This window comes from Ailuropoda melanoleuca, chromosome 9 (assembly GCF_002007445.2).
Source record: "Ailuropoda melanoleuca isolate Jingjing chromosome 9, ASM200744v2, whole genome shotgun sequence".
NCBI classification, from domain to species: domain Eukaryota; kingdom Metazoa; phylum Chordata; class Mammalia; order Carnivora; family Ursidae; genus Ailuropoda; species Ailuropoda melanoleuca.
Genome location: NC_048226.1, coordinates 71,376,744 through 71,404,325, shown reverse-complemented (window position 1 = coordinate 71,404,325; position 27,582 = coordinate 71,376,744). Strand labels below are relative to the sequence as shown.

Below are 27,582 nucleotides of genomic sequence, written 5' to 3'. Positions count from 1 at the left end.
TCTAGGGGCCCTTGTAATCTTCTAGGGACACGTTATTTCAATAGTGATTGTCATAGTGGTGAACACCAACCGAGCCAAGTAAAACCGCATTTCATTTGTGGCTTTCCAATTCACAGTCTGATGGGATTTGTTTTGTTTTGTAAGGCATTTGGTTTACCTAGGTGTTGATTCACTTTATCAACCCCTCTCAAAGGAATGATTCACCAATGACCTGGGGTAACTGGCTGGAAATCAGATCCCAGGACGTGGAAGAGGGACTGAGGAAAAATGGCCGGCGTAGGGTTGAAGAGTAGGCTGAAAGGAAGACTTACCCTCAGAGTTGTATGGTCCTTCATGTTACCATGGAGAGTCATTAGACGTCTCTGAGCCTCAACACCCTCAGCTGTAAAGTGAAAACCATTCGTACCTCTCCAGACTGCAGCAAGGCATTAACTGAGCTAATGTGTATAGGATGCTTAACCCAGGCCTGGACATTTACAAGCTCTTCTTTGAAGAGGTCAGTACCTCCCGGAGGAACACATCTTCTTGACACTCTATTTGGGTTTACAGATCCGCCACTCTAGCATGTGGCTTCCCAGATCCAGTGGAAGGAAGGGGACATTTCAGGCCTTGAAACGATATTCGGGGATTTGAGATAATCTCGGGCAGTGAAAGGACCCTGTGTAACCAGGGAGACCAGGAGGGGAGAGGGAGGAAGGAGGTTCAGAGGAGGCTGGGGCACAGACCGTGGCCTGCAGCTGATTGCCAGGACATGCCACCTGGTTTGTTTTCCATACATCTGCCCACACCCCTCCCCTTCAGTAGAGCTTCTCAAAATGTGTTCCCATGTTGAGGGGAGGAGAGGGAGGAAGAGTGTGGAGGAGAAACAGAGCAAGAAGAAACAAAGGAGAAGTGAGTGGCAGTTCTCTTCTCCCTTTCCTGCTTCCCGGGAATTAGGGAGGTGGAGCAGGTGTGATAAATCCTGATCTGGGAGCTTTCAAATTTTAGCCCCAGGAATTTTGATCTACTGTCGTTTTAGAAAATGGCATCTTGACCATCACATCTGCAGTCTAGCAAGAAGACCAGCAACAGTCTATATTTGCATAGTGTACGCATGCCTCTTGATCATCTATCTGTAAAGCCTTTTTTTCTTGTAAAACGTGTGCTTTGTTATAGAAAAGTTAGCAAATATTAAAAATAAAATTTAACTAGAGGAAAATTAACCTGCCATCATGCCACCCAGAAACAGCCACTGTAAATGGTTGTCTTGGCTTGGTATTTTTGCTTTCCTGCAAAGTGTTGGAATGTTCTGGAGCATGCATTGTGATTTATATTATCATGTCTCCCTTCTCTGTCCTGGGGTCATTTCGGCCCAGGAGAGGATCCTCAGGACCCCTCTGGCATCCTCTCCAAGGTGACTGCCACAACCTTCTCCAGCCCTTGATGGCTCCTCAGTGTCAGCTCAGCGTTTCTCTCTGTGTGCAAATACAGAGTGGACATGTGCCCAGGCACCACACACTCAGGATGCTCCACGCCGCACTCATGCTCCCCCTCCACGCCACAGCTGCCCCCCTCCTCGGTCTCCTCATCTGCCGCCATCACTCATCCCAGTCAGCATCTGTTCAGAGAGTCCTGGCGCCCCTGCTGACAGCACAGCCTTCCTCTTGTTGGAACCAACCAGTGCTTCGCATCAACCCTAGTCTAGGTCCTAATTCTGCCCTTTACCACTTTCTGCCCAGCAGCTGGCTCTTCCTCATGGGCCCTGCCTCAAACTGACCCCGGTACTGCTGGCTGTTCCTCAAAGCCCAGGCTCTGGAGCCTGGTGACCTCGTTCCAATCCCGCCTTTGTCAGGTTATTTACGAGTGCTGTTGGATTTCCTCAACCCCCAAATGGCAGATCTGCAGAGTGAGATGAGTACAAAAGGTGGACCATCTAGGACATCAGAATAGTTCCTGGCACATAGTAAGTCCTCCCTGCAAGTGAGATATTATCCTGTTAGCAACTTCACGTGTGTGTCCTAATGCTAATTTAAGTCCACGCTTCCCCTGGTCTTTTTATCCTTCCCTCCTCTGAATTCCCAGGGCTCTTTCCCCTGGACCTCTTCTAAGGAGCTTAGCAATTTTTACCTCCCCTTAGCAATTTCTAGACCACTGCTTCTTGTAGAAGCATACTCACTACCTGTTATTACAAACTGGTTATTTTATTATAATTATTCATATTTCCATCTCCCCCTCCAGACCATGGACACCCATGCAGAGAACCTTTGATTATTTGTGGGCACTCCCACCCCCTCGCACTCCATGTAATGGCTTACATGTGGTAGACATTTTTTTTTGGTAACAATTTCATTAAGATATACTTCATATATAATACAATCCAGCCATTTAAGGTACACCAGCAACCATCACCACAATCAGTGTTAGAACATTTTATCACTCCAAAAAGAAACGAGGTGCCCCCTTAGTTGCCATGGTGACTCAACCCCTCCAGCCCAAGGCAACCACTACCCTACTTACTGTCTCTATGGATTTGCCTCTTCTGGATATTTCACACAAGTGGAATCAGAGAGTATGCGATCCTCTGTGACTGGCTTCTTCACTTAGCATACCGTGCTCAAGGTACAGCCACAGGGCGCGCCAGTGTTTCCTCCTTATGGAGAATAAGATTCCATAGGGTTCCTCTACCGCATGTTGCTATCCATTCATCAGTTTGTGGACACTGGGGTTGTTTCCGCTTTTGGACTATCGTGAATAACGCTGCTCTGAATACTGGTGCACAGGTTTTTGTGTGGACGTGTTTTCGTTTCTCCGGGATACATGCCGAGGATTAGACTTGCTGGCTCATACACGGTAACTCCAGGTTTAACTTTCTGAAAAACTGCTTTCCGAAGTGGCTGCGCCCTCTTCTTTTATTTCCATCAGCAGTGCGTCTGCTTTGCCCACATCCTGAATATGGAAGACTTTTAATATGGAAAGAATGGAAAAAATAGTTCTTTAAGCTTGATTTTATAGTTCAGTAGACACTAAAAAAGTACTTTCTTCTAACACTTTAATTAACAGCACTTGCTATTAGAAAAATACCCTTCATCCTCAAGGGATGTCTGTGATGCACTGGGAAGACACTTTAAGAAGGAAGAAGGCAAGAAGATTAATCTGCATTCAAGTAAAAATACAGAGCCTGAGGATTTTTTTTTCTAGTATTGTCACTACGTAATGAACCAATAGGGATTTCTTAAGAAATGCAAATAAGTATTGTTTGCCGTGGATAAGGCAATGTTATCTAAAGGTAGAGACAAATTAGAGGATCCTGTAGCAACAGTGAGGTTTTTTGAGAGCAAAAAGAATTGGAATGGGGCCAAATGACTTAGGAAAAATAAAAATCTATTGAAGTAAGCAAAAATAGAGCTAGTAAACCAGGTGGGACATGGGATCGCTCCATGTATCTGGGCGGCTTCGCAGGGAGGGTGATGGGGGTGCAGGCGGAGGGACCTGGGAGAGGGGCTGGTGGCTTCTCAGCGGGTAACCACTGAATCTGAGCTTCCAGCCATGGAGTTAGTCAGCCTCCTTGGTCACTGCACGAGCATCCCTCTGTGCTCTGTTTGTTTTCCTCACCTACCTTGTTTGACCACAACAGTTAAAAGCACATTAACCACCTCGTGATTTTAGTTTCAGTAAAATCAATTTCAGTAGTTCATCAAAGACACTTAAGGAACTTGCTTAACTTACTTTTAAAATGAATCATAAGTTAACATAATATACTATAATATACCAAGGAAAATGTGAGTTGAGCAAGATCAGGGGGGGCCTTGTAGACCATGTTAAGAAGACTCAACTTCATTCTGGAGGCGGTGAGAAGCATTCAGTTTTAACCCTTGGAGTCAAGTGGTCACATTTGTGCTTTGGAATGTGTGTGCTTCTACTTGCGCCAAGGAGTTCATACTGGAGGGAGTGGAAGCAAAACTTGAGATATAAAGATCAAGGGGAAGAATGACAAGAGATTGAACTAAGACCAGAACAGTGGGATGGATTAGAGGGGCGCATCGGGAGTTAAGGGAAGACAAAGGTCCCGGTTGTTTGCGGGGAATGAAGGTGCAGCTGGCACCATGTGAGTCTCCCGGGTTCTGCCTGGAGCCCTGGGCGGTTGCAGATAAAATTCACTAAGGCTCATTCTCATGAAATGAGATTTCACAGTAATCAATATAATTTTCTGGAAAAGAAAAGGTTTTGTGTCTTCTCCATTTTTTCATCTCCGTTTTTCCTTGCAGTCCGAGCGTATTGTTTGGACCAAAGCCATTTCCTGTTCATCAGACACGTCATTTTTCAAAAGCAATTCTAGCAATTTTGGTACTTCCTTTTTTTTTTTTTAAAGATTTTATTTATTTATTTGACAGAGATAGAGACAGCCAGCGAGAGAGGGAACACAAGCAGGGGGAGTGGGAGAGGAAGAAGCAGGCTCATAGCGGAGGAGCCTGATATGGGGCTCGATCCCATAATGCCGGGATCACGCCCTGAGCCGAAGGCAGACACTTAAACCGCTGTGCCACCCAGGTGCCCCAATTTTGGTACTTCCAACTTTAATTTATGGGAAGTCTACTTATGTCCCTCTGGGTATTTTATTTGTTTATTTTTAAAGATTTTATTAATTTATTTGTGAGAGAGGGAGAGAATGAATGCATGCAGGAGCAGGGATGGGAGTGGGGCTCAATCCCAGAACCCTGAGATCATGACCTGAGCTGAAGGCAGCCGCTTCACCAACTGAGCCACCCAGGCTCCCCATGTCCCTCCGGGTCTTTTAAACAGGTAGCATCTGTGCAATTTCCTGGACCCCTCAGGCTTGCCCAAGGGCTTGCAAATGCTAGCATTCAAGGAGATCAATGACTCAGCTAGAAAATTGGTGGCTAACCTATTGAAACCCTCTTGTGATTCCAGGCTGCTCTGGCAGGAGGCACCACCATGATCATGGATTTTGCCATTCCTCAGAAAGGCGCTTCCCTCCTCCAGGCCTTCGAGACCTGGCGAAGCTGGGCTGACCCCAAAGTCTGCTGCGACTACAGCCTTCACGTGGCGGTGACATGGTGGAGTGACCAGGTGAACCAGCAGCAGCGGTGGCCGGTGGGGGTGGTATTTCTTCCATTTAGTCCCCTAGCCCTTGCTCTGTGCAGGATCAAGAAACTGGTCATGTCAAAACAAGAAATTGGTGATTTCGCTTGCTTCCTGGGTTACTGGAAATCAGAATTAGAGGGAGGACTTTTCCTTGCGTATTCTTTTGTACCTTTGGAATTTGGAATCCTGTGAAGTATTATCAACTTGAAAAACTAAAAGAAAATTTTAAAGCATATAAAGATGATAGGATATGTCCTTTATACTCATTTACAATAGCCTTTCCTAATAGGTAATCCATGAATTGTAAAATCTTTCGCTGTAATTTTAAGAAGTACTGAACTTATCAATTTTAGCACCTCCAGGCTCTTTCAAGCAGTATTTCCCCACAGAGTAGAACTTTCATTAGAAATGTTAAATATCTGGAGAAAAAAACAAAGAAGGGACAAACCAGGAACGTGAACGTTTTGAAGGCTGCCTCCCAGCTGTGTCCTAACCCAGCGTCCCTCCTGGTCTGTTCTCTAATATCAATACGGGGTCAGATCATCTCATGGCAGAGCTGAAACCAGCCCTCCTTATCTGCTCATCATTTAGGCCATGGCCGAAAGGACAACAGAATTCAGATAGGAAAAGATAGTTTTGAGAGATGTTAAAATATGTTTATTTCTCCTCATAAAAAACGTGCATGTGTACTTTGGAAGAAATTTTTTTTTTTTTTTAAAGATTTTATTTATTTATTCGACAGAGATAGAGACAGCCAGCGAGAGAGGGAACACAAGCAGGGGGAATGGGAGAGGAAGAAGCAGGCTCATAGTGGAGGAGCCTGATGTGGGGCTCGATCCCACAACGCCGGGATCACGCCCTGAGCCGAAGGCAGACGCTTAACCGCTGTGCCACCCAGGCGCCCCAGGAAGAAATTTTTACTTGAATTTCAATTGCCAACATGTTTTTCCCCATTGGACTTAATTCAGAAATCCTTTTGCCAGAAAGGGTTCACAAGGGTGACTTTATTTGAAGTTACCATGTAACTTATGTCCGCCCTTCCCCCTAGAAGTTGGGCTTCAGGCACCAAATTAATATAAAACAAGTAATTAATCTTTAACAGATGGTTCCGCAAACATAATAGCAAGGTTTAGAGTCCACAGCAAAAGTTAATTTTTCTCCCAAAACACGATTCTAAGTGATGCATCTAATCTCTTTTCTGCTTTTAGGATCTTCTTGCCTTCCTCCTGTCTCCCCCCTTTCCTCCTCCCTCGCTCTTTCCTTCCTCCCACTCTTATTTTATAACAGAGCAAATGTGACGATGTTTGCCCTTACCAGTGTTTCTCATACTTTAATATGCAAATGGTTACCTGGTGAAATTGTTAAAACACAGATTATGTGCAGAAAATGTATTAGTTTGCTAGGGCTGCTGTGACAAAGAAACACAGACTGAGTGGCTTAAACAACAGAAATCTATTGTCTCACCGCTCTGGAGACTAGAAGTTTGAGATCAAGATGTTGGCAGGGTTGCTTCCTTCCAGGGCCTGTGAGGGAGAACCTGGTGCAGGCCTCTCCCTGGCTTCTCGTGGTGTGCTGGTCATCTTGGGTGTTCCCTGATTTGTAGAAGCGGCACCCCAGCCTCTGCCTTCACCTCGCATAGCATTCGCCGGTGTGCGTGTCTGTGTCCAAATTCCCCCTTTTTGTAAAGACACCAGTCATCTTGGATTGGGGCCCACCCTGATGACCTCATCTTTACTGAGGTGATCTGCAATGCCTCCATTTCCAAATAAGGCCACATTTTGAGGTACTAGGGGTTAGGACTTCAACCTATGAATTTTAGGGGGTGCACAGGTCAACCCATAGCAACAGGTCTGGGGCAGGGCCTGAGAATCTGCATTTCCAGCCAAGGCTCAGGTGATGCCAATGTTGCTGGTTCAGGTACCATCCTTTCGGAGCAGCAAGGCTTAAGCCACCATGCCTGCATTTGGAAGCCGGTCATGTGCGTATGCTAACAATGTTCAAGGCATTTGTTTTTCTGACTATAAAAATGATACTCATGGTAGAAAACTTGAAACCATAGAAAAGTAAACACACACACACACACACACATACACATACACAAAACCCCAAAATAAAAAATGAGGCACTCTCTATCATGTTCTGCCCCTTGCTGGTGTCCCTTAACATATCTTGGAGCTCATTCCATCCTTTCATTGATGACCACTGTCAACATTTTAGCATTTTTTCCATTTCTTGGTCTATGTGCTGTCCATTCAGTCAGGCAGCCATCCAGCAGATGGTTTGGGAGTGGCCGCTCTGCAGGAGGCACTGTTCTAGCACGTGGCGGCAGACAAACACTGCAAAGCCCCTGCTCTCATGGGGCTGAAATTCTAGTGGGGGAAGCCATGAAAAAATAAATATACAATATGCCGGCTGATAAAGCACCACAGAGAAAAGTAAGAAAAATTAGTAAGGGAATAAATAGGGACAGAAGTGAGTAATGTAACATGTAATAGAATCCTCTGTAAACATCACCGGTTCAATAGAAAAAATTGCGTTGTTTTATTTTGCCCTTTTTAATCAGCAGACAGGTTAACATGTTTTTCCCGTTTATTAGTCATTTGTATTTACTGTTTGAATTGCTGGTAGTATTTTTCACCTGGGATGTTAGACATTTTCTTATTAAGCCGATAAACAACAACTAAGAGCAATAATTCTATGCCTAGAACATGTGTTGGGTGTGTGTGTGTGTGTGTGTGTGTGTGTGTGTGTGTTGACATATTGAAATTCAAACTATTCTCTTTGGTCAAATCTACCAATTTTGTCTTTGAATTTTTTGGTTTTTGTTGATACTTCATTGGACCTGCAAGGGCAGTGGCCGAGCTGAGCTTGCCTGAATCTTAACCTTGTCCCTTATGGCACAGCTGAAGGCTCCTGAGGATTCCAGCCATCTAGCATCTCTTGCTAGGAGCTGCTGGGGGCTCAATCCGTGTCTTCCTCTTCCATCTGGGAGCCCATCCTGTGGGTTTCAGATCTGAGCCCAACGCCTTACCTCGCATTAGCTTTGATTCCTTCTAGAGACATGTTTGCTTCTGTTGCTGCCAAGTGGCTTCGTTTTCATTTTCTAAAATAATTTCCTCCCATCAGGAGATAGATGCTGAGAATTTTATGTCCAAGTAAAGAAATGAAGTATTTTGGGGAAAACCAGGAACTCTTTCATGATTTAAAAGCATCATACCAACAGCATTTCATCAGATGAAGTGAGGTCTAACCTGGGGGAAGGATCAAGGCCTTAATTGCATTTTTTTGGGATTAAACTGTTGTCCTTATTTTACTTAATTCTCTTCTGAATGCAGCATTTTGGATGTTGAAGAGAATGTTGAAATTATTTAAATTAAAGCATGGCATTTTTTGTGTGTGGGGCTGTTGTGCCCTTTTAGGTTAAAGAAGAAATGAAAATCCTTACCCAAGACAAAGGTGTGAACTCTTTCAAGATGTTTATGGCCTATAAAGACCTGTACATGGTGAGGGATGAGGAGCTCTATGCTGCCTTCTCTCAGTGCAAGGAAATTGGAGCGATTGCCCAGGTCCATGCGGAAAATGGAGACCTGATAGCGGAGGTAAGCATTTGCACCCCAGAGCTTTGCCACAAACGAAACGGCCGTAACTTACACTAAAGACAGTTGGACCCAAGCAGGTGAGCTCATTCTGTGCATTGGAAGAATGGAAATCCAGACACGAATGTCCTATGGCTTGGAAACACTTGACTCGGTTTACTTAATTAAGTCCATGCTCTGACTTTCATTCAGGTCAGAATGAAGATTCCAATCTTACTGGAATGAAGATTTCCCTTTTCAAACCGGCTATCAGATCTTAAACATGTTTCCCAAACAAATACTTTTCTTTGTGTATCCAGCACTTTTTTTTTTTTTAGTAGCTCCGCCTACTGGTTCAGATTGCCAAAGCCTGATGAGCGGGATCTGATGACTTAAGCAGTGTATCAGATGCTGTTTAAAGCCCCATTCTTTTCAGAAACGGGTATTAAAATGTGCTCTGGAGGAATCTAGATGGTATTTATTTCTCATGTGAGTTCTATTATTAATGCCCGAAGGATCCACTATCTGCAAGACTTAGAGCTGCCTCGTACCCTTTATATTAGCTGATTTTTTTCCCCTCTCCTTAGGCTCCGCTCCCATTAGAGTCAAGGAGAGTGAGGCTGGGTGGCCAGGAAGCAATCAGGGATCACGAGAAGCGAGCATGAGCTATAAACTCAAGCCAACCAGAGTTTAAATTGACTCTCTGCTGTGTGACACTGAGCCAGCCATTTTCCCACTCCGAGTGTTGATTTCCTGCTTTTTTTGTAAGGAAGAAATAACATTCTGAAGTGGGACAGTGTCTGGTGCAGTATCATTCGGTGGGTGGGACAGAGGCAGAGGGTAGTAAAAAGTACAGCTACTTACATAATGTTATATGTGTCACCTCAACAATATTGGGAATTCGAATATTTGGTTTTATTTTATTTTGTCCTGAACCAGTAATAAGAATGTGATTCGAATTAACCTCCTATCTTTTTCAGCTCTTCAATCAAAATAATTTAATTGTGAAATACATGTATGAAAAACTAACATATACTAAGTGCTACGTTTATGTGTTAAAATTATGTTTATCAAATACACACAGTGTACACACACACACACATACACACACACACACACCTCTGCACCTAACAGTTCTAAAAGCCTGGCCAAGTATTTAATTTTCATTAAGATAATGGTATGTGTCATTAGTAAACCTTCCTTGCACATGTGTCTGTTCCCACTGTCTTTTTAGGGAGCAAAGAAGATGCTAGAATTGGGGATAACAGGGCCTGAGGGCCATGAGCTGTGCCGCCCGGAAGCAGTGGAGGCAGAGGCCACGCTGAGAGCCATCACCATCGCCAGCGCAGTGAATTGCCCTCTCTACATCGTGCACGTGATGAGCAAGTCTGCAGCCAAGGTCATAGCAGATGCAAGGAGAGACGGTAACTCCTGAGGGAGAAGCTCGCCTATAACTCAGTAGTGGCTGAAGAGTGAAGTAAATGAGCCGCAGTTCCGGCTCTGCTTACGAGAAAGTTGCATGGGGGGCGGGGGGGGCGTCTGGGTGGCTCAGTTGGTTACGCATCTGCCTTCAGCTCAGGTCATGATCTTCGGGTCCTGGGATTGACCCCCGGGTTGGGCTCCCTACCCAGCGGGGAGTCTGCTTCTCCTTCTCCCTTTGCTTACTGCTCCCCCTGTTTGTGTTTTCTCTCTCTCTCTCTCTGTCAAATAAATGAATAAAATTTTTAAAAATAAATAAATAAATATCACAGAAAGGTACCTTTATAAAAAAAAAAAAGTTGCACGTGAATTTCCGCAGCTTGTCTTCCTCCTTTTTCATCAGCATCCTTTCTGTTTTCTTGCACCTCGTGCATGTCTAGTTACCCTCCTTTCTGCTTCTCTGCCTTAGGCTATTTCTCCACCATCCTTGGAACCTCAAGACGTTTCCTGCAGCCACAGGTCCCCACTCTTTAATCTGCAGCCCACTTTTTAAATCTGATGGCTAAATGCAGACTCTCCGGTTAACTTTAAAGATTACCTGTCTCTTAGGCATCTCCACTATCCTCTTAGTAGCTGAATCAAGATGGCGCAGGGTACACAGTAGACGCTCAACAAATTTCTTTCGAATTGAGTTGATTTGTCCCATAGCTCCTTGGGTATTAGAGCTATTAAAGCAATTGTCCAAATAGTATTTTTATGACAATTATTTTAAGATTTTAAAACCAAAGTCTCGCCCCCGCCCCTATAATATAATAGACCCTCCTGATATGCGAGTAGCTTTATCGTCTCACTTCTAAAAGCCAGGAAATCAGAAGTAGCCTTATAAATCACCCTGGCTCTTTGTTTTCTTTTTAAACTGAAACAGAATGAATTTTTAAAATATGGATTATAAAAATTACGAAAATAGATTTGGCATATCTTTAACACTAAAATTAATTCTGTCAAAATCACTTCTCGTTGCATGAACTTGGTCTTACTACCAACATTTCTGGTTACTTCTCCCCACTCCCCTTTCCCAACAGTATAATTTCAGTACAAAAGAGCACAGCACTTCAAAAAGAAAATACTGCAGTTTTAAAGTTACACTATTAGTTTCTGCCACCAGGTGGCTCTGTTGCCAACTCTATGGAATTGGCTGTTGTAGAATTATTTGCTTTGTAAATCATGTGCCCTGTGCTACAGCCTGTCAGTCAGGTCCATAATGTCAGAATATGATTTAAGAAATAGGAAAATCAGCAGAAATGGGCACTCTTAACCCACATCAAGCTACGATTTTGACAGTCCTGTCAGGAAGCAGTTTGTTGATCTTAAGTATTATTTTTTTACTGGGAATGAATTCCATTAGGTACAGAGTAAAAGTCTAGAGAAGGTTTTGGAATAATCATGGGCAGAAAACTATTAAACTTAAATGTGGACATTTTCATTTTACTTTAAATTTTAAATTTTATTTTATTTTTTGAATATGTAAAGCATTTACGTGGTCCCAAAGTCAGTCAAAATTACATATTTAAAAAAAAGTATTCCCAGAGAAGTCTTACTTCCTTGCCTGGCAACTTCATCCTTCACCCCATTAGTAATTATTTTTATTAATTTATTTCTGGCCTATCTTTATAGTGTTTCTCTTTATGAAAAAAGAATATGTGTGTATTCTTATTTCTCTTTCTTTCCTACTTGGAAGGTAAAATAGTGTATCTCGTGTTCTGTATTTTGCTTGTCTTTCTACTTGAAAATATATCTTAAAGGTCTGCTCGTGTTAGGTCTAGAGTTTGTCCATTCTTTCCTACGGATGTAGAGTGTGCCACTGTTCACCTAACTAGTCCCCTACTGATGGATACTTGGGCTGTTTTCAGTCTTTAGTTCTTACATATAAAATCATAGTGATGGCCTTATACATATGCTATTTTATGTGAAAGGTGTATTCGTTTTCTGTGGCTACTGTAAACAGATTGCCACAAACTTAGTGGCTTAAGACAGCACAAATACATTCTCTTACAGCTCTGGAGGTCAGAAGTCTAACACACATCTTACTGGGCTAAAACCAAGTTGTCGGCCATGCTCCACATCGGCCTGGAGGCTCTAGGGGTGAATCCCTTTCCTTGCCGTTTCTAGCTTCTAGAGACCACCCACATTCCCTGGTTCACATTTCCCTTGCTCCATCCCCAAAGCTGCAGTGGTGGGTGGAGAACATTGCATTATTCTGCTCTCCTCTTCTGTCCCTCTCTTCTGCTTTAAGGACCCTTGGGTTACATTGAGCCCACCCAGTTAAAGGATAAAGTCCCTATCTAGGTTCTTAATTTAATCACATCTGTGAAGTCCTTTTTGCCACATAGGAGAACACAGTCACAGCTTATGGGGATGAGGACATGGACGTCTTTGGGGCGCCATTATTCTGCCTCCCACAGAAGAGGATCCTCAGAGTAGAGTCCTAAAAGTGGGACTGCTGGTTCAAGGGTAAATGCATACACACTGTTTGGATATTGCTAAATCCCTTTCCAAAGGAGTTGTAAATAGGAAATATTTAAAATGTCAACCCAAATGTTCCAGCTGAGTCAGACTTACTGTGGTAACTCTGTGAAAATGCTCTAATGCCCAACAGTCAGAGGCAGCAGAGGTCCAGAATAAATTGGCATAAGAGGTTTCCCACGTCTGGCATGTCAACTCTCACATGTGATCAAGCAGGAACCCGAAGGGAGTAGGGGGTGGGTTGGGCATAAACAATGCCAGACTGCTCATATGGTGACTGTATCCGCCAACCTAAGGGCAGATCTCTGGAGAGTCTAGAGTGATAAGAGCTGGTGGACCACACTGACCTTTTGCTCATTTATTACCCAACATAATTTCTGAATATAAAAGAGCAATACACATCTATTCATTGTTACCACATTTAAATAAGAAACAATTCAGCCTTACAGATTTGTCTGCAAATATCTTTGCCAGCCCATTCTATCATCAGGGCCTTACCATCAGAGTGTGGTCCCTAGAATGCAGCATAGCATCCCTTGAGGGCTCGTTAGAAATGCAGAGCCTTGGACCCCATCCCAGACCCACTGAATCAGAATGTGCACTTATAACTAGAACCCCAGGTGATTCATATGCATATTAAAGTTTGAGAATCACTGCTCCAGGAAGCACAAAAGGGATCCAGTTATTAATTCTTTATTGTAGTAGCCTAGCAATACAATGCTATTAAGTTTGATATTATTGTTGAATTGCCAACTATCTACCCAGAAGAGAGCAGCATGAGTGTTAATGATTATATAACAACCAACATTATTTGTTGGGTACGTAATATGTCCCTGGCACATATTTTAATGTCTTGTATCATTTCCTGTTTTACTATATATTATGTCATTAGTGTATTTTAATATATGTTAAATGTTTAAATTGTCATAACAATGTTCAAGCCAAGTTTTATCGGTTTTGTGACTGGTGAAATTGAGACTTGGAAAAGTTTGATAAATTAATCACTTACTAGTAGGTGCTAAACCTGGAATTCAAGCCCAAGTTCATGTGGCCCCAAAGCCCTAGTGTTTTCCATCGCTCTCCACTCTGTTCAAGAAGAAATTGGTTTACAGAGTTGGGAAATGCAAATATCAAGTTTGTATTTTGGCTTTGGTTTTTGGCCTTACATTTTAAATTTTATTTAAAACATTATCATCATTTTGTTATTTTTTATCATCATTGGAAGAGAAACACATAGTTGGAGTGATGTCATCAAGATGGCGACTTAGGTCGTTCCTGACTTCGCTCCCCCTCACAGGAGCAGCTAACATCTATTCAAGTGTAAAACACCACTGAGAGAATCCCAGAACACAGGGCTGAGGCTGAAGCAGCCCCTGCACCTCAGAGACCAATTAGGAGGGTAAGAGAAGTGACTACACGTTGACCGCATTGCCCCTGCCCCAGGCCAGTGCGACACCACAAGTAGAGGTCTCCCTTGAGCCTCTGGTTCTTCCCACAGGGGGCGGGGCGGGGGGAGAACCCAGGGGGAGAGCCAGCCTCCCTCAGCGTTGTGGGTCACTTTGGGGAGCCTCTACTCTGATCTGACACCATGAGGATTTCAGGGGAATGCGCAGAGCTTAGCCACTGGCAATCTGACTGTGGGGAAGAGGGGAAAGGCGGCAACAACCAGAGCACGGATTTTGACAGAGAGAGCGTACCTGCAGCCCAGGCAGCAATCCCAGACAGCAGCTTTGCTCCTCTGCAGAACCAAGCTGGAGGCTCACTCTGACCAGGGGACTCTGTGGGGGGCAGATCTGCCCTGATTCAGATCCCTAAGCCAGGGGTTTTGCTGACCCCAGAGCCCAGTTTGCTCATGCCCAGGCAAGGAGCTGAGTCAGGGCCCCACCTGCTGTGGGAGTGCCTCCCACCACCTTCTGACAAGGAGGGCTGGCAACGACTCCCCGAAGCTGTGTGGCTGGCTGTGCTCAAGCTGAGAGGCAGACAGCTGGACCTGATCACCCAGAGCAAAGCCAGCAGCAGGCACGGAGCCTCGCCACGCGGTGCAGAGGCAGGGGATTCATTCCGATCCAGGGCTGCTGGTAGCTCCTGGCCCCTGCCAACCAGAGAGCCCGTTTGGGCAATTGAGGAGAGCCCGGAGCGGCCCCACCCCTCCTGCCCAGGCTGTGGGGCTGAAACATAGCCCCACCTGCCGTGGAGAGTGTTTTCCGGTCCTATCAGGCCCCAGGAACGCCAAGGACACCTGGAACTGTGTGGCCCAGCAGCTCTCAGATCAAGAGAAGAGCTGACAGAAGCAAGTTTGCAGAGCAAAGCCAAAGGCACTCTCTGGCCGGGGAACTTGGCGTGCAGGTTGGCTTGAGTTAACAGAGAAAAAGCTTGACCAGCTTAGGGCTGCTTCTCCCCCTGTGCCTGGGCAAGGAATCTAATTTGTAGCCCACTTGTCACAGTGAAGACAGCCTTCAGCCTGTCTGACCGGGAGACGCGAAGATGCGGCCAGAGCACAGAGGAAGCGGTGCAGCTGGTTCAACCCATTCACTAGCCCTATGCTGGGGGCAGGGGTGGGGGGTGGGTTGCTGGAACAAGCAGTCCCCTCCCCCAGCAGAGCATTCAGTGTACACACTGCTCAATTTGGGCCCTCACACAATGAGCTGTAAAGGCCTTGGGTCCTGGCTTGCTGCCCTGCCTCCACCCCACTACTGAAGAGAGTACCCTGACCATTGAATGACCTGACTACAGATTTCAGGCATCCATGGAGCCCACCCGACAGCCTCACTCGGGTAGAGAACCAAGCCAGCCTCCTATCCGACTGTTCTCAGCCAGTGGCACCCCCCCGCCCAATTCCTGTCCCCAGACCTCAAACGGTTGCCTCAGCCAAAAGTAGACCCTAATAGCAGACCCCACCTGGCCAAGGGCAGTACCAGCAGACACACTCAGAAATCCAAACTGAGCCAACTGGTGGATTGTCTCTGCCAAAGCAACCCTGTGAAGTCTGGAAGAGAACCCCCATTACTCAAATGCGCAGACACCAACATAAGGAATCAAGGATCACAAAAAAATCAGGTAAATATGATACCACCAGAGGAAACTAGTCAAGCTCCAATAACTGACCTTAACCAAATGGAGAACTATGAACTGCCAAAGAATTCAGAATAATCCCCTTAAAGAAGTTTAGTGAACTACAAGCAACAGACAGAGTACATGAAATTAGGAAAAAGAGGCATGAACAAAACGAGAAGTTTGACAAGGAAATAGTAACCATCAAAAACCAAACAAAACCCCAGATATCCCAGAGTTAAAAAAAATACAGCAATTGAACTGAAGAATTCCATAGAGTTTCAAAAGTAGACTCAACCATGCAGAAGAATCAATGACCTGAAGGACAGAACCGTTACCCAGTCAGAAGACTAAGAAGGAGAAAGAATGAAGAAAGTGGAGAAAGCCTATAGGAATTATGAATCACAACAACAACAACAACAACAACAAAAACCAATATTCTCATTATGGGAATTAAGAAGAAAAGAAAGAGAAAGGGACAAAAAGTATATTTAAAGCAAGAAAAGCTGAGAACTCCCCAAACCTGGGGAAAGAAATGGACATCCACTTCTGTTGCTTGCTGAGTCAATTTTTCATTTATTTTTTTTAACATCTTCGTCCTTCTTTTTGTGTTTATTTTTTCTTCAAGGGTCATGATGCTGGACTGTCTATGTTCGTGACTGGGCAGTTCAGGCGGGGAGTGTAGGGAGCAGGCATGGATGTCCCTGCTGCTGTTCAGATCTGTTTCCTGAGCAGGTCCTGACCTGAAAGGGAGTGCTGACCATGAGCTTTGTAAAAGGAAGTGGGGCATGGTCACCGGGGAGCTCCCATGGAAAGTGCGGGGCTTCCCTCTGCAGTATGGATGCCAACTTTGAAGCTCTGTTCCCCACGCAGAGGTGGGGGAGGTGCTGACTGCCCTTCCCACCCTCAGAAAAGAGCTCATCACACCTTCCTCAAATTTGAGTTCAGGCTGTAGTGCTACTTTCCTTCAGAGGCTATTGCCATCCCTCTGCTTTCTTGTCTTCCTAAAATCTACCCAAACTTCTGGTCAGCTACGGTCCCTCCTTCCTTCTCAGAGCAGCTGTGGGTCTTGCCCATCTCTCAGACATCTTGGTGTGAACTGAGAAGAAAGAGACAGAAATGTACATTGTGTCCCCAACTTTAAATGGAAGCCTGAGGTTCTCCTTTGTTCCTACCTTGATGTTTTCTTCTAGTACTTGCGATAAGAAAACAAAACACAGGTTACAGGAAAAAGAATAAAAATGTCATGTGCAAGCCATTGAAATTGGGGTTGCTTTTGACAGTTTGAAAGGAATTTAAATTTCATGCTTATTTCTGGTCTTAGTTCATCTAAATTGAGTAACTAGAACTAGGTTAGTTCTCATCTTTCGTGTGAGAAGCCACTTTTGCAAAAATGAGGTAAGGGAACCAGAAGGCTGTCCTTAGAATGCTATTGTTTTTTTCTTCCAGAAGCAGAATCTGACTTCCTTGCTCCATAACCCACATGTAAAGTTGGACAAACCAGCTGTATTTGTGTCATATATAGAAGTTCCCATCTGCCCAGCCCCAGAACGCATTCACTCCCCAGTCATGTCTTTTTTTTTTTTTTTTAAAGATTTTATTTATTTATTTGACAGAGATAGAGACAGCTAGCGAGAGAGGGAACACAAGCAAGGAGAGTGGGAGAGGAAGAAGCAGGCTCATAGAGGGAGAGCCTGATGTGGGGCTCGATCCCATAACGCCGGGATCACGCCCTGAGCCGAAGGCAGACGCTCAACCGCTGTGCCACCCAGGCGCCCCCCCAGTCATGTCTTTGTCCAAGCAGTGCATGTGTCAACATGTGTCGTTGACTTCAGTGATACATTTTATTTTGGTTTGAGTAACTTTGGTTATACATGCTCCTTTTCTTCACATACTGGCATCTGGAATTATTAACGGCCTTTCAAAAAATGTATCGTTTACCTCTCCCTCCCTTTCCACTAGAACTTGCATGCATGTGGAGTCCCTGTGTTTCTGATGCCTTATTTCGAATGGTAGTGACTTCTCTCAGAACTTACTTGATGCTCTCCTTGGTGTATAGCTGTTGTGATTTGTTTTCCAACTAAGGCCTTTTTTTTTTAGTTTACAGTTTAACTTGTCTTAATAAAGTTCAACTCTATTTTATATCCATATTCCCGTCTTTAGGGTGTAAATAAGAGTCTCATCTGAACTTTTTAATAAAAATGTTTTCTTTCTACTTTCACACACCAAAAAACCCCAAATTTTTGGACATCAAATATATGCTAGGCAGTGTGCTCTAGGCATTGGATTTGCAAAAGTGATTAAGTTAATTTTGATCCTCAAGTAATGTATAGTGAACTGAGCTGCATTGTGGATGGGTTTCTTTTGTTTGTTTGTTGGACGTGGTTTGGTTTTGGTTTTACTTTTTGTAGAAAGCTTTACTTTCCAGGCTTGTTGCTGTAAGCACAAGCTTCTGTTACAGAGAGGTTTTAGAGGTCTTATTTTCCACTTTATTTAAACTCTGCCTGCCCCCCCCCCACCACCATGTTCCCCTTGTGTTTTAAAAGATGGGCAGAAAGGTCCACACAGGGGCCACTCTCTCTGTATGTGGTTGACCATTGCTTGTGAGAACTAAACAAGGATACATCAAATCTTGTTATCACAAGCATGATTAACGGGCGCTTAGTAACTGGTGCTGTTCCTAAGAAACACAGGCGGCTGAGTCAAGGTGGTTCTCAATCACAGACTTTCTTTTTCTGTATGTGAACATCTGAACACTCCCTTGTCCTTTAAATTTAGAGCAAGATGATTTACCTTATGTCCAATTGCAAAGCAGTTGAAGACTGGCCATTTTAAAACATTTTCTTTTTTTTTTTTTTTTTTTTTTTTTTTTTTTTTTTAAAATTTTTTTTTTTTTTTTTNGACGCTTAACCGCTGTGCCACCCAGGCGCCCCTAAAACATTTTCTTAAAACGAATTGCGTAACCATAAGGACATGAACGTTTCTGGAACATCCTAGCTGCTGTAACAGAGTACCACCGACTGGGCAGTTTAAATAACAGAGATGGATTTTCTCATAGTATTGGAGACTAGAAAACCGAAGTGTTGGCAGAGTTGGCTCCTTTTTAAAAAATATTTTATTTATTTATTTATTTGAGAGATAGAGATAGAGATATTGAGAGAAATCACAAGTGGGGAGGAGAGAAAGAAGAAGGCTCCCTGCTGAGTAGGGAGCCCCATGCAGGACTCGACCCTAGGACCCCAGGATCATGACCTGAGCCAAAGGTAGACACTTAACTGACTGAGCCACCCAGGCACCCCGAGTTGGTTTTTTCTGAGGGCAGTGAAGGAAGGGTGTATTCTAGATCTCTCTCCTTGGTTTGTAGATGACTGTCTTCTCCCTGTGTCTTCACATTGTCTTCCCTCTGTATGTATCTGTGCCCAAATTCCCTCTTCTTAGTAGGACTGCACTCATAGTGGATTAGAGCTTACCCTAATGACCTCATTTTAACTTAATTACCTTTATAAAGGACACTCCAAATACAGTCACATTCGAAGATACTGGGGTTAGGACTTTAACATTCGAATTTTTGCAAGGGGTACAATTCAGCCCATAACATGAAGTGATCCCAGAGTCCCAAGATGCTAGGTACTTTCGTATGCATTAATGTATTTGATCCTCATGAAATTGCCACTCTAGAGAGAAATTGTGACCCCACTTCATGGATGGGAAAAACTGAGGCTAAGAGTGAGGACTCATCTTGCACGAGTCACTAACTAAAAAGTAGCACAATCAAGATTTGAACCTGAAACTGTGTCATCTCTATTATGCTGCTTCTCTGGATGTTCCTTCTTAGTCATTTCCTTTCTTTGTAAATGTAATATTTTTGAACCAAAACAGAGCCCAGGAAGGTTCTACTCTGTCCTTCTAGCTAGGAAAAATTATTTTTGTAGATGTGGTTGGCTTTCTGTGGGTAGCCAATACTTCCACTCCTGGGTACTCATTCCAGCCTCACTGCATTTTTCGACCTTGTGTAACAGATCTTGGGACATGGTTAAGTGCTGCTCGCATATCTAGACCAAGTGTGAACACCTGCTCTATCACTTTCATCTAATAAACGGGCTGCGTGGTCAGAGAAAATTTGGATTGGTTTGATATGTTTCATTATTTGGAAATCTGTAGAATCTCCCAGAGGGAAAAACTCCTTTAAGTGGGAGATAGCGTCTTAAGTGCAGAGTCTTTTTTGGCTTCAGGCCAAACCCTGGAGAGAGAAGGAGAGAACCTGTCTGCGTAGACAGGGTACAGTGCAAACCTTGCTGGGACAGTGGCAGGAGGTGAATGACAAAGACGTTCTATCTCCCGAGAGTTGTTGCAACCATCTGGCCTCAAACGTAATCAGGAGAGTAGCAGACTAGGACAGATAGAGCGCTTTTCATTACCAGCCTGCTCAGCGTGGTAAATGCAACCAGTAGCGAAATTGGAAAATCGCTCAGCCACACCCACAAATGGCTTGTGGTTGACTTGAACATTTAAGAATACATATTCTTTACCAAGAAATGGAGAATGACACTTAACCGAGTAACGTAATGCGTATGTATGATGTGGTATCAAAATACTAGGGTTCGACTCTGGTGTATCACTCACTACCTGTGTGACTCGGGCAAGTTAGTTCATCTCATTGAACGTCAGTTTCGTTATCTGTCAAACCAGCATGAGGGTTGCCGTGAAGGTCAAATGAGATACCTGACCTTTAAGCTGTAATTGCAATCCATAGAGTGCTACACATATGTTAAGATATTTTTGTTACTACCTTATTTTTGGCCCAGATCTAATAAAACCCACAATTATGCTGAATTATCCAGTTTGATTCTCCAATTTATGGATTACCCAGGCGCGTTGTTCTCCTTCCCTTTTTTCCTTCTTGAATACTATCTACTTTCTGAAAATGTCTTAGAACCATTGTGAAATAGGGGGAAGAGTAGTTAGGAATTTTTACTTTTTCTTAAAAAATTTTAAAGTGTATTTGTAGATGCTTAATGAGGAGACCATTGAAAATGGCCCCATGAATGAAGAGCTTGTTGTATATACCCAAACCATGGCCTGTCACATTTTAAAGGTGCTAAGGCCTTCCAAGGAGATTACATGTCTTCTGGGTTCAAAATGGTCCTGGCAGACTCCTGGTAGATGCTGATGCTTTTAATTTTTCCTGAGAGCTATTAAAATTGTAGAACTTTGGAACTGAATTCTCATCTCACCTTGATGGGCCAAATGATTGAATAGAGCATGTGATAAGAATCTTTCCTGTATGATGAAGCACCATGGAAAATCCTGAGGTGGCAGCTTGTAAAGTGATTATAGATCAAGTCTCTGAGTTTTTCATTGTCTGAGCATCTGTAAGTTCTCCTGGAATAAGAAGGTCTCTCCATACCTGCATATCAGATATGGGGTCCCTCCTGTTATCTCTCCAGCAAATAGTGCATTACCTCTTAGTTCACATTTAAAAAGGGTTGCTTCTTGTCCTACACACCAGAATGAGATACTAATGGTATTTCCTCTTTTCTGGGAGTAAGGCAGTAAGAAACAGAAGGGGGATGGCATTCGGTGTGTGTGTGTGTGTGATCTGTGAGAGGGTGCTACGTTCCAGTTGAATATGACTTAGGCAGCTGGTGGCCATCCACTGTCAGTATCCTCTGACAAAATGAGTTCATTTCAGTTCTCTATCGGGATTTTCACTGAAATCCACTGTCTGACTAGCCAGAGTGAACCAGTTCCGTACGCCAGCATCCCTTACTCTGTGTTCACCTCTGCGACTGCTTGCGGATGATCAGCTCGATGCCAGTGCATCTATTATCCCAACAAATGCTAATCAGAGCTAGGGTTCTGATTTTAAATTCAAATTCACTATGCACTATTAGCTTTTCTAACATTGTGTGCTCTTGATGGCCTCATTTGCATGATTTTTAAAATATGCATTTCTGGCTACAATTTTATTATCTGAGTGTTCTTTTATTTACATAAGTTTTTGGAGGAATTTTGGTTTTTTTTTCCCTTAAGGGTATGAAGAGATTCTCAATCGATTGTAACAGAGCTATACCGTGGTTGAACTCCATATGACCATGTGATAATTGTCATCAGGGTAGTGTTGCATAGAAGTTAGGACCACTGGAGTAAAAAATGCCTGGATTCAGATCCTACCTCCTCAACTCCGTCTATGTTATATTGAGTGCATGTAATACACCTTTACAGAAGTTATTTAACCCCATCAACTTGATTTTCATCTTTCAATGGAGATAATAAGAGCATTTGCCCAGGAGGGTTTTTGAGATAATGGCACACATATCAGCCAAGATTTCCTAGAATATGCTGCAGTAACAGATGAATCTGAAATATGAATGGTCTCCAACTACAGAGATTTATTTCTCGTTCATACTCATGTCCGTCATGGGTTGGCCCTGGCTCTGTTCCATATGCTCTTCATCCTGAGACACAACTGAAGAACCAGCCTGTGACAGTCTAAGGCCAGAAGGAATACTCATTGTGGCTTTAACAGCTTCTGCTTGGAACCGGCACTTGTTACTTCCATTCGTATTTCATTGGCCGGAGTAAGCCATGTGGTCAAGCCCAGTATCAGTGCGTGGGTATGATTATCACAACGAGCACTGCACCTGGGCTGGAACATAGTAAATGCTCACTAAGCGGTAGTTGTCATTTTTAAATCCTGCCCACAAACGGTAACTTAGAGTCTGGGACTCCTATCATCTTTTGCTAGCACAGAGAAGACTACTGTTTGTGTGTTTGTCAGATGGTTCTCTTGAGACCAAATTAAGGGGCTGAATGCTTCCTTTGAAATTTCCAGGGAAAGTGGTCTATGGAGAACCCATAGCGGCAAGTCTCGGCACAGACGGCACTCATTACTGGCACAAAGACTGGCATCATGCAGCCCACCACGTTATGGGGCCACCCCTGCGACCGGACCCTTCAACGCCTCACTTCCTCATGAATCTATTGGCTAAGTAATAATTCAGCAGATGATTGTGAAGGGTTTTGCCAAAATAAGGTATTATATGAGTCTTGGGTTTAGGCGTAGGACACCTTGTCTTACTGTCTGACCTTCCATTGACCTCCAGTGTTCTGTTCTACTTGACATGGTAAGCTGTGGAGAGTCACTCACCTGAGACCAAAAAGCAATGGCTTCATTATGATACGGTGTAAAAATCTCTCCCAGACACAGAGAAATCAGATAATTTTTACTGAAATTTTGCTCTCTTCTAATTTTTTCCTCATCTTTTCTATCACTTCTTGCCTAGAACCTGGTCTCTTCGTTATGCTTCATTTTTAATCATTCACATATTCTGGAATATTTTTCTATGCTGATATAAGCCAAGAAGCTGATGTGCCTGTATACATCAGACAGGTTGTGATCTAGGGCAGAGCCATTGTAGGGGTGATAGGCAAAATCCTGCCCTCAGAGAGGTTATCCCTATGAACGGCCCTCCAAACTATTTTCAGAGATGCTACTTCCCGGGAAGTTATGACTACTTTTCTTGAGAAATACGCCATTCGTGGACATCCCAACCCGCCCCCCCCCATTCAGATGCTGGACCCAAGTTAGTCTAGAGTGAAAACAAACAGTTTTTCACAACAAAATTTCAAGAGTTCATTTACCTTTTTCTTTCGGCCTTCTTCCTGCTTCACATGTCTACATCTCCGAGATTATTCACAATTCAAGGCACAGCTGTCACTGGGGACATGAACATCCTCAATGTCACATCTCTGCTCCTCACAACGTTGCCATTTGGCCAGGGGCTGCCTCTGTTCATGTGGGTCACTGAGGTTCATCTTTGTGTAGTGCTCTGCTCAAAAAGAATTTTCAATTACATTATTGCCAGTGATCCTAAAATAATTATCATCAAGTACATATCATCCTCAATTTCTAGATAAGACTGAGCATTGGACAAACTCATAATCATAGAACCAGCAAATGATGGAGCCTAGAACTAGTTTTTCTGACCTGAGCATGGTCCTGCATCACACTTTTTATAAGAGTATTATTTTTCAAAAGTGCTTCCTAAAATAGAGATGGGTGTGGCTTAAATATGTAATTGAAAAAGCTACTCATTCTCCATTGCAGTTTTCTGACTTTCAGTTGAGGAGGGCATCAGAAGAACAGGAAAGTTCTGGTAGTTTCCTCCTGACATTCTTTTATCTACTCATCACATACTATCGTGTGTTTTTCTTTTCCAGTGGTGATTTAACCACAACAGGAACTGACCACTGCACTTTCAACACCTGCCAGAAAGCTCTGGGGAAGGATGATTTCACTAAGATTCCCAATGGGGTAAACGGTGTTGAGGACCGGATGTCCGTAATATGGGAAAAAGGCGTGGTGAGTTTCATAGAATCCAGCTTGCTTTGCATAACTCTTTAGCCAGGATCTGGCTCATTTCAGGACCAGAGGGCCAAAAACCTTCATAGAAAATCTCTTTGGGGGCGCCTGGGTAGCACAGTCGTTAAGTGCCTGCCTTCGGCTCAGGGCGTGATTCTGGCGTTATGGGATCGAGCCCCACATCAGGCTCCTCCGCTGGAAGCCTGCTTCTTCCTCTCCTACTCCCCCTGATTGTGTTCCCTATCTGGCTGGCTGTCTCTCTGTCAAATAAATAAATAAAATCTTAAAAAAAAAAAAAGAAAAGAAAATCTTTTTGATTGTTTTTATTAGAGTGGAGACTGGGAATGACACCATGACCACCGCCACCCCACCCCCCACGATAAGAAGAAGAAATCATTTTCATCTCTGTGTAATTGAGTTTAGAAGATGCATTACATCGTTATCCAGACATTAGGGGGTAAATTTAGATTGGGTACCAAGAGAATTCCTCTCTAAGTCTATGAAACGTTATAGCCCTTCTACTTGATGTCTTGTTTTTGAGCCCCAGTTCCTCATGTATTACTGGAATGTAAATACTTAGAATGATCGAAAATACTTGAAGGATTTTTATTATGTTCATATATCCTTTTCATGAAATTTTTGTAGATGTCCCTTTTTGAGGAACTTTGAATGTTGTATTTTTGAAACTGCTGTATAAAGTCACATAAATAATAACCCAAAGCCTAGAAAAAAGAGATTTTTTTAAATGTCCATGATTTCAAAATTTCTCCCTGAACGTGGAGAAGAATCAAGTGGCCAAATGTTCATATGTCCACCTGTCTGTCCATCCACTTGACATGTGTAGCTGTACAGATCAGTGGGGAGACTTGCCTGGGGCCACCATTTTCATACCATTCTCACTCATTTCTCAGAAACCCTCCCTTGTATGACACACTACTTATCTCACACCTCAGAATCCCCTCCACATACCATTCCTTCTAATTATTTACCAGTTCTTGTCAATTGGATTTCTAACATGTCTCCTTATTTTCATCTTCATGTTTACTACTCTAGTTTGAGGCGTGTCTCTTGTTTGGACCATTGCAGTAGTCTCACAGCTTGGGTCCCTGCTACCAGGTTCTCACTTGCCTATGCTATACAGCCTATGCTGTAATCTAGTACCAGTGCTGCCTTCCAAAAACAAAGGACTATTCACGTTGCTTTCTGCTTTAAAACCCTTTAATATTCTCCATTACTTACAGGATGATATTTGAACAATCAGTTTACATGTAAGGATCTTCAAAACATTTCCATAGCCCTGTCTTCTGCTAATCATCCTCTCAGCCCTTTGTACCTCTACCCTAACTCTAATCATCCCAGATGACTCTTCTCTCTCTCTTTGGTTAGTTTTTCTTGCTAAAAGTTCAACCTTTTTCTCTGAACTTGTGCTATTATAATGAGTATTACAGCAAACTTTCATACTATATCAAGTGTATAAATGACTTTAAAATAATTGAATATTTCTTAATACTGTACAGAAACTATGTTATTTTATGAAACATTAAGTTGGTTAAGTCATGGGAATATTACTCACAGGATGTGGTTCTTAATCATTTTGTGAGACATGGACACATTGATAATTAAATAAACCTGAAGGATGTTCCTACCCATATAAATGTACATAGGGATCAACTCTCAACATTTAAAAAAACAAATCATATGGTTTTAGAGAGACCACATTTACCCAAAGTTTGTCCATATTAAAATCTCTTGTAATAGACTGTCCATTATTATTGGTACATGTACATTTCAGTAGCACAAAACTTAATCCCTTGAGTTGATTTTTCCTCTTTCTAAGTGTCTTGTCATCTGATTTAAAGGTATGTCTCATTTTGACTCTCTGATATTTTACCTGTTGTCTACATGATCATTTCATAAATCTTAGGTCTACAGTAAAGAAGCCAGATCATAAAAGTAGTAGGTCGTGGTAGTAAACTCTAAACAAAAATCAAAAATGCTATTGCCAACATTTAGCTGTTGTGTGTGATGCTGGGAAGGATGGGGAAAATTCATGCAGGGTGGGGGTTAAACTTAGGCTTGTGAAAAGTTATCTTCAGGCTTGTGTTACCCCATCATCCCCGTGAGTATCATTATGATGTTTAAGACTTGCCAGCATCCGCAGAGGTGTTTGGCTCCACAGTGTAAGAAAATAGGTGCAGTTCTGTTTGGTTCTAAGAGATACAAGTCTTGCACTTTTATTGATAGAAGATGTTTAAGTACATGGTCATTAAACCAAATGCATTTTCTTTCTTGAATTGTTTTACAGCATTGTGGTAAAATGGATGAAAACCGGTTTGTGGCAGTAACCAGCACAAATGCAGCTAAGGTCTTCAATCTCTATCCAAGAAAAGGAAGAATAGCTGTAGGATCAGATGCAGACATTGTGATTTGGGACCCAAAAGCCACCAGGTAAGCCTAAGTTCTTGTATTCCTTAGCTTCTCCATGGAGAAAAAGCACTCACTTGCAAAGAAATTATTTATTGGCCTCAATCAGACACTTCTTATTAGGTTATTTATTTAGCCTTTATTTTGAGCCTGTGCACAAGATAAGAGGTTTTTTGTTTTTTTTTAAAGATTTTATTTATTTATTTGAGACACAGAGAGAAAAAGAGAGAGAGAGAGAACAGGTGAGGGTGAGGGGCAGAGGAAGAGGGAAAAGTAGACTCCCTGCTGAGTAGGGAACCTGGCACAGCTCGATGATCCCAGGACTGTGAGATGGTGACCTCAGCCACAGGCAGACTCTTTTTTTTTTTTTTTTAAGATTTTATTTATTTATTCGACAGAGAAAGAGAGACAGCCAGTGAGAGAGGGAACACAAGCAGGGGGAGTGGGAGAGGAAGAAGCAGGCTCATAGCGGAGGAGCCCGATGTGGGGCTTGATCCCAGAACTCCAGGATCACGCCCTGAGCCGAAGGCAGACGCTTAATGACTGAGCCACCCAGGCACCCCAAGATAAGAGTTTTGATGCACAAATTTGTACAATGTATTTCTTTGGCTTAGAGGATGCAAAAGTTGTGTTGCTTGCCATTCCCTGGAGATGCATTTGTATATAAAACCAATATGAATTTACCGCTTCAGGGGTAAGCTTGGCAGACACTGGAGTTGATGGGGAGGAAAGGTATAGAGTAGTGAAGAAAATAGGAGGCTTAGTTTGAAAGGGGCTGAATTGAAAACTCAAAATAATTATAGCCTTTTTAAAGCTTTCAGATAGAAAAATTCCAGCACAAAGGATGTCACTTTTAGTTAGCCAAATTTTCCAGTTGAGTTCATCTTGAGCTTATCATTCCCAGTAGACTCCAGCTTTTTGTTTCCAATTTCCATAATTCTATGTTAATATTGCAGAGTTGGCAATTTTCACCAACTCAGGAAAGCGTTGAATAGAGGCTGAAGCTCTGGTAATTTCTCCTTGTAAGACATTAGCACAGACAACACCTGCATCCCAGTTTGTGTTTTCCATAACCTTTGTATTTGTACTGGAGAAAATCCCACATACTTTAATGTTGTCTGTGCATGTGTGTGTGTGTGTGTG

At 43.1% G+C, this 27,582-nt stretch overlaps 1 protein-coding gene across 2 annotated transcripts in view; it reads left to right on the top strand.

Annotated features, from left to right (window-relative positions):
- Nucleotides 1-4,894: 4,894 nt before the first annotated feature.
- The window catches only part of DPYS (dihydropyrimidinase), a 64,326-nt gene continuing 41,638 nt past the window's right edge, over nt 4,895-27,582 (top strand). Inside the window, exons 1-6 of one of the 2 annotated variants that reach the window (XM_034668466.1) lie at nt 4,895-5,067; nt 8,502-8,681; nt 9,892-10,081; nt 22,486-22,642; nt 23,874-24,015; nt 26,321-26,463. In XM_034668466.1, coding sequence (XP_034524357.1) covers nt 4,933-5,067; nt 8,502-8,681; nt 9,892-10,081; nt 22,486-22,642; nt 23,874-24,015; nt 26,321-26,463 — 947 coding nt within the window. In that variant the 5' untranslated portion in view covers nt 4,895-4,932. The remainder of the gene's footprint in view (nt 5,068-8,501; nt 8,682-9,891; nt 10,082-22,485; nt 22,643-23,873; nt 24,016-26,320; nt 26,464-27,582) is intronic. The other variant, XM_034668465.1, reaches the window with a different exon arrangement.